Source organism: Syngnathus floridae, chromosome 5 (genome assembly GCF_059516105.1).
Source record: "Syngnathus floridae isolate MCC-2025c chromosome 5, RoL_Sflo_1.0, whole genome shotgun sequence".
NCBI lineage: Eukaryota > Metazoa > Chordata > Actinopteri > Syngnathiformes > Syngnathidae > Syngnathus > Syngnathus floridae.
In genome coordinates, this window is record NC_142417.1 from 8,010,264 (window position 1) to 8,027,456 (window position 17,193).

The 17,193-nt window shown below is 44.3% G+C and overlaps 2 protein-coding genes across 5 annotated transcripts in view; both read left to right on the forward strand.

Annotated features, from left to right (window-relative positions):
- The first annotated feature begins 139 nt into the window (after positions 1-139).
- LOC148397885 (ubiquitin-associated protein 2-like) lies at positions 140-12,032 on the forward strand. 3 transcript variants are annotated; one of them, XM_088375041.1, is made up of 29 exons: positions 140-271; positions 2,104-2,243; positions 2,717-2,794; positions 2,866-2,976; positions 3,060-3,222; positions 3,547-3,624; positions 3,854-3,914; positions 4,130-4,209; positions 4,316-4,368; positions 4,453-4,502; positions 4,624-4,810; positions 5,164-5,425; positions 5,791-5,931; positions 6,028-6,167; positions 6,398-6,633; positions 6,720-6,960; positions 7,211-7,250; positions 7,333-7,456; positions 7,591-7,648; positions 7,725-7,944; positions 8,175-8,266; positions 8,345-8,395; positions 8,495-8,573; positions 8,780-8,980; positions 9,052-9,222; positions 10,317-10,424; positions 10,725-10,798; positions 10,963-11,154; positions 11,354-12,032. In XM_088375041.1, the coding sequence occupies exons 2-29, from the start codon at positions 2,151-2,153 to the stop codon at positions 11,447-11,449; spliced, it is 3,480 nt and encodes a 1,159-aa protein (XP_088231167.1). In that variant the 5' UTR covers positions 140-271; positions 2,104-2,150; the 3' UTR covers positions 11,450-12,032. The 3 variants fall into 3 exon arrangements, with proteins under 3 accessions (XP_088231167.1, XP_088231168.1, XP_088231169.1); XM_088375042.1 differs by having other exon boundaries at positions 6,723-6,960; XM_088375043.1 differs by lacking the exon at positions 10,317-10,424.
- A 2,718-nt stretch (positions 12,033-14,750) lies between these two features.
- Positions 14,751-17,193, forward strand: part of LOC148397886 (proprotein convertase subtilisin/kexin type 5-like) — a 44,893-nt gene continuing 42,450 nt past the window's right edge. The window contains exon 1 of one of the 2 annotated variants that reach the window (XM_088375037.1): positions 14,751-15,296. In XM_088375037.1, coding sequence (XP_088231163.1) covers positions 15,132-15,296 — 165 coding nt within the window. In that variant the 5' untranslated portion in view covers positions 14,751-15,131. The remainder of the gene's footprint in view (positions 15,297-17,193) is intronic. The other variant, XM_088375039.1, reaches the window with a different exon arrangement.

Below are 17,193 nucleotides of genomic sequence, written 5' to 3' on the forward strand. Positions count from 1 at the left end.
TGATATTTGTTGATATTTTTCCCCATTAGAATACAGACGAAAAACATGCGCGCTTCCGTGCAATTTGGGGCGCGCATAGCTGAACGTCATGTATTTTTGAGGGAAGCGCGTGTTGAAACACGTGATACACATCTCTGCCGTCTGATTGGCGGTTGCACTGTTGAGTTGATCAATAAAGCACTTTGAAGAAAAAAACAGAAAAGCTTTTCACAACGGCGCGGTGGGTCACGTGACATCTGCTGCTGCTAGTCTGAGCGAAGCCTGATAGCAGGTAGGAAAAAACACAGTGAGAAAATATGATGTTTAATTATGGCGCTTAATGCTGAAAGTATTAGTTTGGAGGAAACGTCCGACTCAAGAGGTTTTGTTATCTGTCGCTAACCCCTGGTTAAAACGCAGAGCTTTGCATGTGTTGAATCCTGACTATGACTAGGCCCTTGACATGCCAAGCTAGTTTGGAGCGTTCTTCATAAAATTGTCATATGATCGTGGCCTCAATGTATTTCTAATTTGCACGTTTCACATTTCCTTCACTGAAGCATTTAAACCATATATACCAAATAGATAGCTCTGTCTTGGGTCACGCTTGTTAGCTCGCCGCTAGCGTTAGCTTCCACGGAGTCCTCCGCGGCGTTGACAATAAGGCGAGTTCTTGACGCACTTGTCTCAAAAAGATTGTTTTGTTGTTAATTCCATCTCCAAGATGATTACGTAGAGCGAAAGTCTTTTCTTATCGACGAACTTATGGTTTTATTGATACTGTGTACTTTAATCTCGAGTGGGATATCGTGTGAGAGTCGCACACACGAAACAAAGACGGAGTGGCTGCTAAAAGCTAAGCTAACGTGGGCATTCGCCCACTGCGGCTCCTGTTTGTTAATAATCGCGCTTCCTATACGTCAGCCCAATGCCGCTATAAGTAAAGGTTTACTTGATACCACATTAAACTATGTCCCTTGACTTAATTAGTGTTTATGTTGAACGTGGCCAGACGGGCGGCCATTTGATCAACTTTCTGTGCACTCCATTGAGACACGTCGCGACACGTCAAATTAAAATGGAATTGTTGGAATAATAATGGAATAATAGCTTAAAGTGTTTAGTCGCTGCTCAGTGTTTTTGTGTGGGTGACTGTGTCAAAGGGGTGTTTGTAAGATGAAACCTCGCCTGTCCCTTCTGGACTTCTATATTTAACCCTAAGAGGTAGGTGGGTGACAGATGGAGTTATACTCTTACATGGTATACTTCAATGCACCAGCCCACTTGCATATTTACTTTAAAGGGACATGTTATGGAAAGTTGACTTTAAAGTTGGTATGCAAAGAACCTCTGTTTATCATGGGTGTCTCAAACCCCACCCTGCAGTTGGTGAAAATTTATGACACATTGTATAAACTTCCAGAAAGAGTTATTCCTTTCCCACATGTTTTAAACCCGTTTTGAAATTTTCATTGCCACCTGTGCTTGCTGTCTCAGTCCACATTTTTCAAGGGAGTAAGGTGACAAAATTTTCCCAAAATCTGTCACAATGCTGAGTCTGAGTTGAAATGGCTATTTCTTGCTATCACCTTTAGAAACTCTGGTCAAGAGGTTGTTCAAAATAGAACAAAACAGTGTGATTATCTTTGATTTTCCTCAAAGTTCTCTCTGATCCTTCCATGTTGTCTTCACTTGGGGGGGGGACACCCTCCTCTGATTGGCGAACAAGTCTCAGTTAAAAATAACCCCGGATTGCTCTGGCAGGCTAATAATCTGTGACGTCGGCGAGTCAAAATTACTGTGATGTTTTCAAATGATATCTGCACTGAAAATCCCCTGTTAAGTTGCAAAAATGGAAAATTATTGCTCAGATGATCCTTGTGGACAATAGAGTACAGTATATACTCAGTTTTGGCAATAAATAAGAACTGTATATCAAACATGTTCAACCAAGCCTTATAGTTTAACTTCAGCTTGCATAAATTACATTACCAAACATAGAAAATAGGCGTGGCACTGTTATAACAGTTACAGTCGACACCAATACATTGTGCTTTTGAATTATTATTTTAATCTGCTGTTTACCAGGAGGCTGATGATTCTCATTTCTCTTCTTCTTTCCAGATTTTTTTCTATTTTGTACATACATTGTTTTGTATATACTGTATGTGATGACTTCTTTGGTCAGCAATCAAACACGGGGGACTCGGGACAGAACGCTGCCCACCAACACACAAACCACACAGCCACAGAAACACATACAGGTGGGTGGTTGCCGTACACATTGTGGTTGGACAGAAAAGCATGTAACTCAAATTGCTTATGTGTCAAATGCCATTAATCTGTTGTGCCCCGCACAAAGAAAATACAAACTGTTTTGCTTATTTTTAAGAAAACTAGTGCTGTATTGTATAAAACTAAATGAAGTGTTATTACTGTATGTATACTATAATATATGTTTACTATAATTTTTCCTCTTGGTTCAATGCAATCCCCATTTATCCATCAGAAGAAGTGCAATAATCATTTGATTTATCAGTAATTAATTACTGAATTATTGAATTAATCTGGACCTAGTTTTGATCAGCAATTGTTGTGAATGTTTGTCACTTGTGGGGCCCTTTTAGTCTTTGCAGTGATTAAGCAATAAATAGATTTGACTTGAGTGGTTGTCTGTTGTTGATATTGTGCAGTTGTGCATGTTGCTGCTTCTCACTGAAGTCTTTGTGCCTACCAGGCAACAGCAGAACAGATCCGTTTGGCCCAGATGATCTATGACAAAAATGATCCCTTCTTTGAAGACAAAGTCAAACAGGTAATGTTTCCCTTGGTTGTCTGCTTTGTTGCGTGTAGTTTTAGTGATGATGCCATGCTTGACACACACAGCTGATTGAGGTCACTGGCAAGACTCAAGACGAGTGTATGGTTGCCCTTCATGACTGCAACGAGGATGTCAATAGAGCCATCAATTTCCTGCTGGAGAGCACCTCTGACACTGTGAGAGCCTGCATCGCCTTTGTTGTTGTCCCTCTACTTGAATGCTAACAAGTTGCTGGTTAATTTTTTTTTTTTGCGATCAGAACTCCTGGGAGACGGTCGGGAAGAAGCGTAGCCTTGGGAAAGAGGGAGCCACCCTCGAGGTGAAGGAGAGCCGTGAGAAGAAGGGAAGCGAGCGAGAGGCTAGTCGCGGACGTGGGGGTGCCATCAGGAGGGGAGGCCGCGGGATCAGCAGAGGACGTGAAGGTAAAGGCAAGCGGTGGAATTAAACACTTGCCTTGTTTTTAATGATCGCTGGCCACCTTGTCTACAGGATTGGATTTGTTTCAAGTTTTCTTGAAAAGAGCGCCACATAAATACAGTGGTACTCTGATATTAATTGACCATTGAATATAATTTGGGGGGGTGATTGGAAAACAGTTCTGAATAAAATGGCACCTACGGAAATGTGATCTGTGTCAATGTTGTATTGTTGCACTTAAGATGTTTTGTGACTTGTCCTGTCCTGGTGTTTTGGTTAGTGTGGGCATCTTGCTCATCCCGCTCCTTTTCTTAACGCTTTGGTTCCAGGTCGTGCTGAGGAGAATGGATTTGAAGTGGTGCCCGGAGAGAGGGGGGGAGATCGTGGACGCAGAGGACGAGGCAGAGGTAACCAACTTTCTAATACTGCCATCGGATAAAATGCACGTTGAGGGTTTCTGTCTGAATACATGAAAATGCACACGTGGTGGTGCCGATTATGCTTCTCGCACAACGGCAGCGGGGGATAGGGGATCGATCAATACCATTTGAAACTGTAAATTTTTCGCTGCTGTGTCGCCATCCCCTAATGTCAGCTGTGTGAAACCTGCTTAAGAACCTCTCGCGGTACTTTCAGGGGCAGGCGTTCGCGGTCGAGGAAGAGCAGCTGCCGGCACCAGGTTCACCCAGGTTATGGGGTAAGAACAATTTGTTGCTCACCACTTATGAAGGTAGACCGAGGTAGTGATGTTTCTTCCAAGCACACATCTCAATCATGACCATGTGGATAAAAAAAAAAACTTTCTGAACCTCATTTGGAAATTTAGCTTATCAAAGGTATTTTCATGCAATTGGTTATATCAAAATGTTCTCTCTCTCTTTCTCTCTCTGTTTTTCTTTCGCTCTCTCTCAGCACCTTCAATCCTGCTGATTACACTGCCGGTCGCCACGAGAATTGGGAAGGCGATGGCAACGAAACTGCTGAGCAACCTGGTAAGGAAGGTGAAAGAACTGAAACTGTCCATGTGGCCTGCGGCTTTACTATTAAGTGAAATGACTCAATCGCTCCGTCATTTACATGGCTGCTGTTGTTTTTAAGCAACATGGGGAGGCAACCCAGAAGACTGGACTACAGAAGACTGGAATGAAGACGTGAGTAGAGAGAGCTATGATAACGATGAGGACTAGATTAGAGGCTTTTGGCTAATAGTTTTAATACTTTTTTTTTTCTTTCAGTTATCTGAAACCAAAGTATTCACTTCCTCTTCCACCCCGGCAAACCACAAGTGAGCTCTCAAACCAATTTATGCTACATTCAGACAGAATATGAAATGTGGCGCACTTTTTTTTAAATTTTTTTTTGCGGGATTCACATTAACATCATAGTAATCATTTCTTTCCCTCCAGTGTGGACCTGACAGGCCTCCTGCCAAAGACGGGAGTGTCTTTGGAGTCGGACCTGGTCGATGGACCTTCTGCAGAGGATCTTGGTCAAAGCCTGGTTTTCACCAACTCCCACCATAATGGGCGCACAGCCACACACAGCTACGCCCACGCTGCCTCTGCTAGCACTACCTACGCGCACGCCGCACTGGTATGTATGGACGCCCATTGTAATGACAAAAAACAGTTTAACTAACAACAGCTAAGCGCTGTCAGACCAGAAAGGTTGATGGTTATTGTTTAACGAATACATGTAAATGTTTGCAAATGTCTTATTTTGGTTAAACACAAAAGACGAGTCAGTCTGCATTCATGACGGACTAGAGAAATCAGGATTATTTCTTTTGGGAGCCTGAAATCAGAAGATCTAGACAATCTTTGGTTAAAATGGCTGTAAACAATTACTCTATTATTGCAATACAAGGTGATTTGATTATAGATTTGTCGATTCATCGACCAACGTTGATGCCTGTAGTTATATTGTACATTTTTTTATCTTGCCAGTCTTCAATCCCAGGCCCTGGTTTTGGGTCCCTGAACACACCCAAACCGGCACCCGTCTCGGACACCATGACAGCAGATCAGATCACTGGGCCTCGGCTTGGTCAAAGAGCGAGTCAGATTCCGGCCACCCCTGCGACCATCACAGCTAATGTTTCCAAAGATTCGCTGCCACCCGCAGCATCGAGCCCTGCACCTGCCCCCTCGCCTTTGGTCGAAATCAAACCTCAGAGATTGGACAACGGACCCTTAACAGGCCTGCACAGTAAGTTAGTGAACAAAGTTGGTCCGTTTGTCTTTAAAGTTGACATTATGTAAAATGATTAAATTTGTATGCCAGTAGTTATCTACAAAGCCTTCCCACCCATCACATCACTGCTGGTTTTCTAAAATGTTCAAGCAAGCCATTTAGAATTTTTATACATTTGGGTGTCACAGTGTTGCAAATTTACACAGTACAATCAATACTTAAAATAACAATTTTCTTGAATGAGCAGTTTTGCTAAACGGTAACTTCATTTGAGGAGCAGTTTGCACATTTTGGGGAGCAATTCTTTTGCAGGTTAATCCCAAGTAGCTGAACCACTTTGCACGTTTCAATTGACTTTCATTTTTCCTTTTTTGTTGTAGTGGAGACGAAGCTTCAGCCAGAACCCTCTGCTGTGCTCAGCCAGCTAGCACACAGGCACCAACAATCTTCCATCCTTCCCACCACCACAGAGACTCTGGTTCTGTCCCATTCACATGCCCCGCAAGTGCCCACACCACCAGGTATGACTGCTCTACACACACTTCCACGCTACCCATTAGGGTCAAACAATTGATTATTTTTTCATACTATAAATTTCTATATGCTGTATGCTTTAGGTCACGAGTCATCACTTCTGCCTACAAGAGATGGAGCTTCTCCAGGAATAAAGATGCCTGGGGTGGACCCTCCTATTACAGAACCACCTCCGATGCGACAGCTCAAGACACAGAAGCGGAGAGTACCACCTCCCTCCAAGGTACCCCACTGTCCCGCAACTACTAAGATTGTTGTCATCGGCTAGTTAATGTCATTATTTATCGGTGTCTGGGTTTTTTTTTTTTTTTTTTTTTTTTTTTTTTTTTTTGAAGACCAACTGTATTGACTTGTATTGTATCTGTGCCCATCTTGCAATTGCATTTGTTCATTTTAACTTAACAAAACCTAAATATGCATCGTATTAATCATCAACTTGGTCTGTGTACACAGATTCCCTCATCGGCAGTGGAGATGCCAGGCTCATCGGACGTCTCAGGCTTTAATGTTCAGTTCGGCGCACTGGACTTTGGTTCCGAGGCAGGTGCCATTGATCTGGCCCAGAAGGACTCAACTCGGGAGCAAGCACCGTTGGCACCACCTCCAGCAGTGGCGGCTATGACTGTCCCCGCTGCTGCCATGACCGCACAGCAGCCGCAGAGTTTATTTTCCAAGCCTGCAACTGTGAGGTGTGTGTGAGAGAGACTTTACTGAATGTATAAGATATTTTTAAATATATACCTTATTTGCAAATCTTCTCTCCATGGTGTCCAAGCAGCGAACACATGAGCAACATACCCACCCTCCCAGATGCCAGCTTCCCCTCGCCGTCCTTGGGCTTACCCAGTGCCACACCCTCCGCCTCCATGGGCCTCCCTGGTACGGCTGGCCCACCATCGTCCACGGCGCCGGCTCCTGGAAAACGCGTGGAGAGTGGGGGGCCCAGATCCCTCCCTCACCACCTGGCTTTCTCTCAGAGCAAAGAGAGTGCACCATCTGTTGCCGCCCCCCTCACGGTAAGGCTCGACTAGTGATACCAAACATGTGCGGGAGGTACCCAATTTCACTTCATTAGTCTCAAAATTACTACAAGTCATCTCTTTGTTCATCTGTCTTTACTCTATGCCAGATTTTTAGGGTCCATTAAAAATCGTGCATCTGATCATTCATAATTTTAATCCAAACTGATTGGATTAAAGAAATTTTGTCCATGTAAACGTGCATTATGTTACAGAAATTAAGTGCTTTCTTTTTCATTTCTTATAGAATGGTTACTGTGGCATGAAGGCGCAAAGCACACAGGACGGTAAATTTGTGACTCCGAGCTCCTGTCAAATTGACATGATCCAAATATCAATTTTTATTTATTTTTCTTTCTTTTTTTGTAGCTGCACCATCACAGAGAACTGTGAAAACGGAGTCTCCGATAATGAGTGACAGCGGCGCTGCCCACCACACGCCTGCCCCTGTAGCCACCACTGCCCACTCAGCGCAGATTCCTTCCCTCAACAGGTACAGAGGCTAATTGTTTTTCAAGTGGGAAATACAGTTTACGATAGAATAAAGTATAAAACAGTCAAATGAAAAGTATCTATGGTTGCCATGTGAAAGCTGACAAATATAAATACGTGTATTTTGCTTTTTAGCCACGTGAGCAGTTCTCATTCTTCTGGACTGACCCATGCCACAAGCTCATCTCTCCCAGTAAGTGTGAACTATTTTGAAACATTTGGGTGTACAAGAATTGGCCTCATTCTCTCTCGAACCTTATCTTCTCCAGACAAGTAACGAGGAGAACGTTGGCGGCAATCTCCACGCCTTCTCGGCTCCTTCCAGCCAGCCCCACAATGCCACATCCTCTGCCTCGCTGTCTGTCAGCACTTCAAGTGCCATCAGCGCCCCGCACCCGGCCGGAGCACCGGGACTGACTCAGAACGGCACAAACGGTGCTCTTTCGGCTGCAAACAGTCGCACTGCGCCCCTACTCGCCACCACCGCTGGTACGCCCTCTAGAAATGTTGTTGTACTGGTTTTCTCGGTACAGTAGAGTATGGACTGAGCACTGTCACGGATGGTGTGGAACTAAGAGTAATTGAGTAAATTTTTTGCGGTGCATACATTTTTTTTTTCAGTGTTGTGTTTTAGCCTTCATTAAGGAATATTATAGTAACTATGTCAAAAGTTAGAATTTTAGTGATATTAATTTGTCAATTTTATTTATACCCACCAGGTAAAACTCCCCCCAACTTGGCCCAAGGAGTACCACCTCTCCTGGCCAGCCAGTACATCATGGGCCCTGGTGGCTTGCTCCCTGCTTACCCGGTAACTTCAAATGTCAATTTCCGATGTGTAATAATGTGAGACATATATTTATCATGCCATTGATGTGAATCCCAATAGCAGATCTATGGTTATGAGGACCTGCAGATGCTGCAATCTCGCCTTCCTTTTGTGAGTCTCATTTTGTATTTATCAGTGAGTGCATGTGTTAGTTAAAGGTTCTATTGCGTGGCAGCTATAGTATTGCACTAAGTAACTCTATCTATGCAGGACTACTATGGTGTAGCATTCCCTGGTTCTACGGCAGCCATGCCTGGAAGAGATGGCCTGGCCAACAATCCTTACTCAGGTGTGTGTGTGTGTGTGTGTGTGTGTGTGGTGTTGGCAGCTTTAAAAATCATAACGTTAATTTTGTGTACCAACTGCCAGCTCATATTAGTGGTTTCCGAGACGGCTATTAATTTTTGCTGCCCTAAAATCGACACTTCTGTTAACTAAATTCGGTGTTAAATGCACCCCCAGTTTACAAAATCTTATTTTGCGCTCGTTGCCCAGGTGAGGCGACAAAGTTTGGCAGGAATGACTCGTCGTCCCCGGCACCACCCACCAGCCTATCTACAGGGGGTGTGCAGTCACAGGCCCAGCAGGCGCCACAAGCCGGTACACAGGGGCAGGGTCAAGGCCAGAGCCAAGGCCAGCAGAACCAGAACCAGGCCTTCCTCAACCCCCCGCTACCACCTGGCTATGGATACGCTGGTACAGATGGGAAACTACATGCTTCACACTTGAGCGAGACACATTTTCATACGTCTGTGTGTGTTTGTCAGGTCTGCCGTATTATCCAGGCATGCCTGGCATCCCCTCAGCCTTCCAGTACGGCCCCACCGTTTTTGTGCCTCCGACTTCAGCCAAACAGCCCACAATAGGCCTGGCCAACCCTTCCAGTCAGTACCACCAACAGCATCAGCCCACCTATGGACAACATGCATATGGCACAGGTAAGACCAACAACACTTGTTTTTTGCCTGTAATTGCCAGTAGGGCAGAATTATTTTTCATTTAGGGGCCGAAATTGTGATCTTAGACAAAATAATTTTTGTTTGTCAAGCTCTGTATTTTTTTAAAGCGTTCTTATGCCTAATTTTAGGCCCAAATGTCAATGAGTCAGTAAAGTAGGACAGAGCCACATCAAAGCAAAATGATCCTAATAAGTTCCTTTTTCTGTTTTTAAGGTTAAGTCTCTTTGTGATTGTATAATTTGTAATAACAGTGGACAACAACATTTAAGACTTGTGTAAAAATGTCGTGTGGAAGTTTTCTATGATGGAGCGACAGATTTGACACAAACATGTTATTTCAATATAAATAAAAACATTGACCAGATTATGTTTACCCCCCCCCCAATTGTGGTTTGGTTTTACAATAGTTGTAAACTAAGAATGTCACAAATTTTGGTTTTATGAAGATGACGCAAGAATAATGGAAGTCAGCAGTCTGTGAACGAACCTCTAAAACATAATCTGATCACTGATGGCGACTGATGCTAAAACAGATTTGAACAAATAGGTATTGGAGCAAAATGCTCCGATAGGATGCTGGAATAGATAGTACTTTCTGCTTTTTTTGGCGGGGGGATTATTATTTTATAAGCAATATACAGCTTGTGTATGTACTGCAGGTAGGTGAAATGTGAAGAATTTTGGTGTGTTTTAGTGAGACAACAATTGGCAAAAGTAAATGGAAGGCAACTTGATGCTTTTCAGTTTGCCTTCCATTTTGTGGTTTGTGCAAGGGTAACTTTCTACACTGCATGTGTGTGGGTTGTTGGGAGTCAGCCTTTTTATGTGCGCGCGCGCGTGTGTGTGTGTGTTAGGCTTGTGCTGCATGCATAGCTCAAAGCCCACCACCTCCACCACAATCATCGTCAAACCCACCATTACTACTGTCACTGCCCTTCAATATAGACACTGCTGTCATTGTAGACAGGTTACCTTACTGCCTTTCTCCCCTCCCTCCTCTTCATTTCCTCTTCACCTCATCTATCCTATCTGCTCTTTTTCTTTACTTGCTCTTCCTCCTCCTCCTCCTTCAGCCTTTGATGACCTGTCTCAAGCCCACGCTGGGGAGTACAATAAGGGAGGGTACGGCGGCTCTGCCCAATCTCAAGTCGCCAAGTCGGCGGGCAGCGGCCCAGGGAAAGGTACATGCGCCAACTTTGCACGTGCGCACACACACGCATGTACACACAGCATATCAATTCAGTGGGGGTTTAAAAACCAAATGAGGACGCTGAGCGTGTGTGTCTGTGATTGCACGTCATTCACGCCGGAAAATCAGCGCGCTTCCTGCTTGTACTGTGCTTCCAACTTCATTAATCAGCATCTTCCTGGCTGACCTTTCCCCACCACCTGGGTTTATTTATTTCTTAACGGACTGCATAGGCACAGCACTATGGTGTGCCCATTTGTAACACTTGTGTACCTTTTCCTTTTGCTACCAGCACCTGGAATGTCTGGATCCGGCAGCAATGGAGGAGTACCTGACATCAGTGCGTCCATTTACAGCAAAACGCAGGTAATTTCGCTTTCGCCTTTAGCGTTTACAAGTACACGCTGAATAACTATTTTGCTCTCAAGCAGGAATGGGAAGATGGGCGACGTCTGCCTTTGCGCAGTATCGTAACAATAGAGCACACGAGCACTTTGCTTAATGAGCCTTGTCTTTTCTTTTTAAACCAGTCGTTTGACAAGCAGGGATTCCACACGGGGACGCCGCCGCCCTTCAGCCTACCGTCGGCCCTTGGTGGAGCGGGGCCCATGAATCCCGGGGGTGCGCCAGGCTACGCACCAGCTCCCTTCCTGCACATTTTGCCCCCCCATCAGCAGCCCCATTCGCAGCTTTTACATCACCACCTCACACAGGACACACAGGTACAAACTAATAGGTACCAAAGGCACTATATATTTTTTGGTGGCTTATATGGGTCGGTAATACCGAGCATTGATTCACGTGCAATCAAACCGTACCAGAATTGTTACTTGCACTACATTGCTTGCAAACTTGACTGCTCAGATGTAGGAGTCTGATGTGGTCTGCTTTGTCTCTCTCTCTCGCTCTCTCACTCTCAAGGGTGGTCCGGGTCAGCGCAGTCAGTCAAACAGCATGCAGCAGAAGAGCCAAGGCAGCAAGTCCAGTTACGGCAGCTCTCCCTACTGGGGCAACTAAGGATTGCTTCTAAAACCCCACACCTCCAATGACCCCTACCCATCCCTCCTGTGTACTAAAAGGAACAAAAAGGAAAGACACACAAGCAACCATTCGTGCCCTGGCCTCGCCCCCCACCTCCACAAGTCCTCATAATGGTTCTCTTCCTCTCCCTGCCTCCAAATTGGTTGCTCGTGTAAAATATTTATGTATTTATATAAATATATAGATATATATACTGTATATGTAATACTAGAACTTGATAAATGGGTTGCTGCATATTTTTGAAGGACTTTTTGGGTTAAGTTTTAACACTGCAAGAAGAGAACAAAGTTACAGGAAAAAGGAACAGAACGACAGCACTGATTGATACATGAGGACTGTTCTGGTGGGGGTGAGGGGCTTCACCACAACTACTGTTTCGCTTTATTTTCTTTTTTTTTTATATATATATACATTACACACACAACTCCCTGAATCTTCATTTTGTAACCTCCCCCTCTCGTGTCAAAGACGCAAAACACCCGACCGCCCAAATTTTATATTTTAATTTAATTTTAATCCTCATTGCCCTCCAAATAAAGGTTCTGAGACAAAAGTTTAACCTGACTTCTGTTCTTTCATTTTTTTAGATTGTCTAACGGACAAACAGGCAAATATGATGCACCGTTATTGCCCCCAAACGGCACAGAAATGTCCCTTGGAGTTTATTGACATTTTCTTGGGGTTCACTGGGTCCACTTGCTTGGAGGATTTTGGGGATGGGGTTTGTTTAGTCTACTTTGGAAAGTCTGAATGGCTAAAAAGAATACCCATGTTACTTCCTTTCTTCTCTTTCATCTCCATCCTGGAATGGAGCGACGGTGCCTGACACGCTTGTCGTATTCATTGGCGGAACTGAGCTGCAATTAGCATGCGATTAGGACACTCCTCCCATCTTTTTGGGAAGGGTGGGGGGGAGTCCATGGGGGGGTGACAAAAATATGTCAACAGTGAATGGAGTGGATAATAGCCAGCACATTCCAGAATGACAGCGTTTAGTCAGCTGCGACCTGAACTGCACGGTCAATTTGGGGTGGGGGGTTTGCAAAGGGGCTTTGAATATGACATCTAGAGTAAATATGCAGTAAAGAACGTACAAAGTGGAACCCGATATTCTGTGATGGAGCACGTGTGATAATGATAGTCATGACGGCAAGGTTTTAAAGGTTCTTTTAACTTTTGTATATAAATAGTTTATGTATATGTGTACTATTTTATATGTACTTTTACATTTTTCATTTATTTTTTAACACAAACCATTTTTTTGTTCCAATATTTTGAAGCTGTTTTATTCCCACTCCCAAGAGACTTTTACTATTCATACACTGTTTTATACTTTCATTAGATTTTTTTAATGTGTGTGTGTGTCTGTGAGAGTCTGAGAGAGAGAAACAGACATAATATGTGGTGAGATACGTGGTGAGCGTGAGAAACATTTTGTTGTGACCGTGAAAGTTTTGTTGGCAGAGACGGGTAGATTTTACTTCATTCGGTTGAACTAGCGTTATATCAGCATTAGCTTCTACTACAAATGGAATATGCGGCAAAACAGAACCCAAGTTAGCCCCAAGTATAAATGTTTTTACATTCAGGTTAAAAAGTATGCCCCCCCTATCTATGATTAAGGTCTTGTAGAGCATTTCCCCCCCAAAATTATGTACTTGCATTATATGTTATGATTTGAGTAAACTTGTTTCTTTATACTTTCCTATTAAAACTCTTCTCTCTGCAGGGGCATTTTCTTGGTCTCTGGCTTTTTTGTGACACTTTGCTGAAGATAGTGACCTAAAAAAAAGACTGGAGGATGTGTGCAGTTGTGAAAAAGGTCATAGTTGAGCTAACTCGGCTTAGGTATGTGTGTGTCAATAAGAAGTAACACACTGACAAGGCTCGCATTCAGAAGCACATCTCAACAAGATATTTTGTGTGTGTGTTTGTGTGAGGGTGTATTTTCATTTTGCAAGTTCTAGGAAAAGTAAATTCAAATAAGAGTAATTTATGTATAATCTAAACTGTGTTTTGTCAAACATTTAATGAATGCCAATTTTGTGTGCTGACAAACCATGCCTGGAAGTGATGTGAAAAAAATTCAATGCCACTGTGGCACAGGAAAAATTAAAGATGCTTATGGGGGAAAAAAAATTACTTAACTAATTTATCTTAGGGCTGATAATTAGAAGTCAGGCACAAGAAGGAGTCATGCCCAATCACTAGAGATGCTTTAACGACTCGACCTCCTAACCAACTGACTTTCCTTTTGGACTCAGTGTCATACTAACTAATAAACCAACATTCTAACGGCTGGTGGGTGAATTGCTGGCGAACTGGCTCACTGCACGGATTGGCTTTTTGACCTGTAGTACCAACCTTATCCAGCAGGTGACTCTGTTTTTTTCTTACTTTTCAATGTAGTTCTGCAGGGATTTTCAACTGGGTTTGTCCATGGGACCACCATTATAACCAAGAAGCAACTCGGGGACCACTGCTTTGGTGGCATATTATTTTATTTTGCATTGAAGGAGGATAGACTTATACAGGCTATTAATTTGCATATGTATGTCTATGGGAATCTCTGCTACATTTGACACAATTTGGACGGGATCCACAAAATTAGCTGGAAAATAAATCAAGTCTAAATAATAAATCAATTTCATTTTTAAAAATGTTAAAATTCTTTTCCATTTCTAATTTCACTGGCTATATGCAATACCGCCACGGACCACTAGAGGGCCGCGGACCACCTGTTGACAATCCCTGCAGTACTATATTACGCACTGGTGGTGTAGTGGTTCACGCTGCTGCCTTTCGCGCAGACTGTGGCAGTCAGTCAGTACGGATCAGTGACTCACTGTTTTGACTTCCTCCTCCAGGTGCACTGTACCATTATATTGATAGGTAGTCATTCCAAATGGGCATGTCCGGGATAAGCCCTTTTTAAGATAATGGGGCAGTTATGCGTGATCCCTATGAATTTACCCTGGCAACAAGTGACTTAGCAAGAATTCATCCATGTGCTGGATCCTATCCTTGTTGTATTTGTGCAAGAGTCAAAATAAACCCTGGAATGGTAACCATGCTAATTACGGGGCAAAGTTTATTTTGAAATTATTATTATTATTAATAATAATAATAATGCTGAAGACCTTCCAATACAAGAGTCCAGGGTGAGGGATGACTCCCAATCCCGCAAGTGTCTTTCTGTAACCCAACTCTCTTTAAGACCCAGCGTCGCCGTGGTAGGGATACCCCCCTCCCCACATACACACGCATCTCCACCCCCCCCTAGTTGGCTTGGACTGTCCTCTCCAGTCTGGTGTTCCGCCGACCAGGCTGCTCCAGCTAGTGAGTCGTTACGTGAGTGAGGAGTCGTAGTGTGGACACTTTTCTCCGTGGAGTGCTCGCTTGGCCAACCGCTTCGGAGGAGCCTCCGTGAACTTCCAACTCTCCCATGTGGACATTATCAGAGCTTTGAGGTGAAAGGGGAACTTCCCACTACCATCACTACCCTCCGTCCCTTCCTCGGTCCTCCTCACTCGTTCTCCAGCTTCGGGCGTCCATGAGATCCGTGCTCGACCGAAGTTAGCTGATTTTGGGGGGGCGGCGGGGTGAAAAAGAAGAGGAGGCTGAGGAGGAGAAGAGAAGAAAAGTTAGCGGGGGGAAGATGGTCCGCCTGCTGTGCGTCCTGGCGATCAGCCTCGGCTTCTTCACGCCGCCGCCGCCGTGCCACGCTCGGATTTACACCAACCACTGGGCGGTCAGGATAGCCGGCGGGGCCGCGGTGGCGGAGCGGATAGCGGAGAAGTATGGTTACAGGAACATGGGACAGGTAGGCGACATTCCTCTTTATTTCTTCTGTCGTACCAAGTTGTGCAAGTGTCGCCGACATTAAGCCGAGCCGAAACTATTTCCAATGTTATTGAAAGTCCGCGTTACGACGAGGAAAGCCACGGCAGGACTGAGCCGGACCGCACAACAGGTGCTTCAGCCTCGGGCCGGCAGAATTCTCAAGTGCTTGGCCCTTTTCACAAACTAGTGAAGACGCACATATTGGCCAAAACTTCATGAATCACATCAGAGGAAAACAAATACATTTAAAACAAACATTATATTCCTAAACGTTGGATATCAGTGCTTGAAACAGAGAGCAGAATATTCCATTTCAGTTGGCAATTTGAGGCTTTATGGGTCCACTAGCTGGCTGTGACCTGCAGAGGCGCTGTTGAGTCACTCACAACAGATGATGAAGAAGAACAACATAAGGCAATTGAGCAATGGGCGTCATAAAATAACCCAGGACGCATGTGGTAATTCACTCTGATACCTGTGCATTAGTGTAAGTGTGGGTGTTTTTGGTGCATTCCAGTTTTGGTGCATTCTGAGTAATCAAGCGGCAAATTTGAGCAACGCTCCGAGTTCCCGAAAAAGTTGGAGTGATGCAATGCATGTTCAGAGCACATTTTGTGCTTGTCCTTACATTCTGGAGACTTGACATAGTTAAAGGCAGGCGTAATCTTGCCAAAGATGAACTAATTTCTCCTCCAAGAGAACCTCTGACAGGGCTCTGCCATATTTGGTGTATGATGAGTACATGCATGGTGGATAATAAAATGAAGAATAAAATCAAATGCGATTAAAATTGAATTCCGTCATGGAAAAGGAAATAATCCAAAGTTTGAGCCTCCTTCATAGTTTGGTTTTAGACAAGGACAAACCACATCTGTTTTTCCCACAGATGACATCTCAATTTTCTTCTTTATACAGCAAACTGTTTTATATTGGATGTTTACAGCTGTGCAGTGCTTTTCATTTTGCTTCAATCTCTTCAACATCCAAGTGACGCAACTGACCGATAACAAACGATAGATTCGGTGAATTTGTTTGCCAGCCTCAATTTTGGCCTTTGTGAGCTTTTGCGACATGCAAACTGTTAGTTTCTTCACTTGGCTTCAAAATGTAGGCTAAAAAGTCTCAAATGTGAATTCTTTCACCCTGTTTGAGCTGGCCTCAAATGCAGAGTTTGCTCTCATTCCCAAGTGGGTCATTATTACCAAAGAGATGGTCACGTTCACACTTTTCAAGGTTAATTTAGAAAGAGTCCTGCAGTGCACTCCCTCCTCTGTTGACTATTGTAAGTAAAGACCACAATGAGGCATACATCCATAAACAAGAGCCTGGCATCGACAGTGGAGGCGGTGTTGAGTTGGGGTGGGGTGGGGGGACGTGTTTGGACACAGTTAAAGAGCCTTTCGTTGGGGGTGGGGAAAAGGATATATGCCCCTCCAGCGTGGACCTCACACGTACTCCTCACACCAAAATATAGTTCAAGCCCGCACTTGCCGGCACGGGGGTGCGGGGCATTCTGACAGGTTGTTGTGGGGTAGCCTAGTCAACAGCTATTGAACCCCCACTCATTGCCTCCCTCCGCTCTTCCTCAATCCCCGCCCACCCACTCCACTCCCCAGAGAGAAGAGCCTTAATGGCCTCGTTTATCCTCTCTCTTTGATGGGAACTAAAACGTGTGGAGCCCCCACCGCCACTTACTCACCCATACCCTCGTTCATTTTCTATACCAACACACCATAGAAATTCCCCTGTGGAGTGTACCGCCACCCCCCAATCCATTCACCCTCATTTCCATGTCAATAAGGTGTGTTCATAGGACGTTGACGCCTCTTAGATGAGCATTTTACTTCACTTCCTGGTGTGGGACTCTGTGGGGGTAG